This window comes from Nanorana parkeri, unplaced genomic scaffold (assembly GCF_000935625.1).
Source record: "Nanorana parkeri isolate BGI_ZX_2015 unplaced genomic scaffold, ASM93562v1 scaffold139, whole genome shotgun sequence".
In the NCBI taxonomy this organism is placed as follows: domain Eukaryota; kingdom Metazoa; phylum Chordata; class Amphibia; order Anura; family Dicroglossidae; genus Nanorana; species Nanorana parkeri.
In genome coordinates this window covers 894,836-896,898 of record NW_017306407.1, presented here as the reverse complement: position 1 = coordinate 896,898, position 2,063 = coordinate 894,836, and the positions used below count along the sequence as shown (strand labels likewise).

Here is a 2,063-nt window from a genome sequence, read left to right as displayed (position 1 = left end):
TATACATCAGATTTGTGAATTGATGTTCAAGTATCTGTCAGTGTAAAGGTCACAATTTATTAGACAGCCCAAGACCTTTTTAAAAAAACGCTGAGGAGTAAAGTCCCTGATACACAGATGACTGGCTGCTATGGGCAGCAGAATAAATAAATGTTATCTATAACTAGACAACCAGGACATATAATTTATTCTATATTATCCACAAAGGGTTAACAGCACTCTCTCAACCCTGCAGCAGTGCCTGTACCTGCTCTCAATAGTAGTCTATGTCCGCCCTCTCTGTGCAGCAAGTAGCTTCTTCCTTCCAAGAGCCAAGCCTCGTTCTGAGGCTACTCTAGAGATCACATGACCTTCCTCCAGGAGCCAAGCCTCGTTCTGAGGCCACTCTAGAGATCACATGACCTTCCTCCAGGAGGCAAGCCTCACTCTGAAACCTTACCCACTGATATCTTACCGGAAATGTTTACTCAGAGTAAACCTTTCAGGGAGAAAATGCCTCTCTCGCGGACGTCAGGGAGCCGCTATCTAATAGAGGGAGACTCCCTGAACATCAGGGAGACTTGAGATCCCTGCAACAGCCCCAGGCTCTCTCATTATAGGTTTTACATGACCAATTGTCAGTCAAATTATCACAGTGCTGAAGTTGAATGAAAGAGTTATTACAGTATAAAGGCCCATACACAACAATGAGCTGTTGTAATGAATGCTACATTTATTAGTGCACTGTGATGACATTATTGTGAACATGCTCCTTCACAACGCGCGGTAATGCACTACTGTGTTTTGCGGTGGGTTTTACTAGTAAAAGTGCAGCAGGTCTGATTTTTGGTTTGTTGTGGTGCGTTAGGCGGCCTGTTCATGTGAATGAGCTGCCTCAACACAGCGCTTGTGTGTTAACACTCTTGTTATAAACGCAGACCTCAATTGTGTAAAAAAAAAAAAGAACCTTACACTTTCAATAGTGTAATATAATATTGTTTTTAGTGGTTTGTACACCAGACCAAAAAGAGAAGAAGATTGAGGGACAAGAGGCATTGCTTCCAAAAAATGGACAGTCCCTCTAAATGAATGACAGCGGAGAGCTTCGGGTCACCGCCATCGTGCCCCTTTTTCTCAATGTCTCTCTGTTGCTAGGAAACCCTACGAAGCGGCGATAAAGCAGAAGGCAAGATTGCGCGCTCCCCCTACGAAAGCCCCCACCCCCCATTTGTATTGCGCAGGCGCAATCGCATCCTCCACAGCTGTGAGCCCGGGCGCGCGCCTTTCTGGACATGCCCCCTTGCTGAGAGAGTGTGGGAGCGCGCCTTCAGGTTTTTTTTTTCATTCGGCGCGCGTTCCCGCGCTCGCCTTTCCTCGCTCTCCCTCCGCAGTGTAGCGGGGCTCCTAGGAGGAGAATGTGTTGAGAAAAACATGGCGGAGCTGCAGATGCTGCTGGAGGAGGAGATCCCCGGCGGCCGGCGGGCCCTGCTCGACAGTTATACCAATTTGGAAAGGGTGGCCGACTACTGCGAAAACAACTACATTCAGGTGTGTGGAGAGGACGGATGGATGCCAATGGGGGGTGGTTGAAGGATGGAGAGCTCTGTGTGTGTATGTGGGGGTGTGTGCGGAATACACACGACGACCCTGGGGACCGAGCACAGCGCCGTGTATATCCTCATCATTGTGTTCATATGCCGGATTATAGGCTGACATCGCTCGCTGCTCATCTAATACCATTATATCTGATCATCGGCGCTGCACTGACCTTTTCTTCACCGGGGAGGTCCCTATATTGGTGGCGAGGGGCTTGGCATGGTGCCCAATGTACCCGGTCTCTAATCAACTGGACGGTCTGATCTCATTGATTTGCTCGGGTTCATGCCCGATCTCAGCCGTCATTCCTCTTCTGCTTCTTGTGGTGGCAGATTTCCATAGGCTGATCCAGGATCATACCATGTGAATGGAGATGAAGCACGATCGATGCCTATTTATAATCATACCTGGAGATACACACCAGCACCAGCAGTCCTACATGTCATCAATCTGATCATCATAGCTCATTGATGCCATTCTCAGGGGGG

The 2,063-nt window shown here is 48.5% G+C and overlaps 1 protein-coding gene across 16 annotated transcripts in view; it reads left to right on the top strand.

Moving 5' to 3' along the window:
- Positions 1-1,205: 1,205 nt before the first annotated feature.
- Positions 1,206-2,063, top strand: part of ABI2 (abl interactor 2) — a 77,375-nt gene continuing 76,517 nt past the window's right edge. For all 16 annotated transcript variants that reach the window (XM_018554041.1, XM_018554042.1, XM_018554040.1 and 13 more), the window contains exon 1: positions 1,206-1,527. In XM_018554041.1, coding sequence (XP_018409543.1) covers positions 1,411-1,527 — 117 coding nt within the window. In that variant the 5' untranslated portion in view covers positions 1,206-1,410. The remainder of the gene's footprint in view (positions 1,528-2,063) is intronic.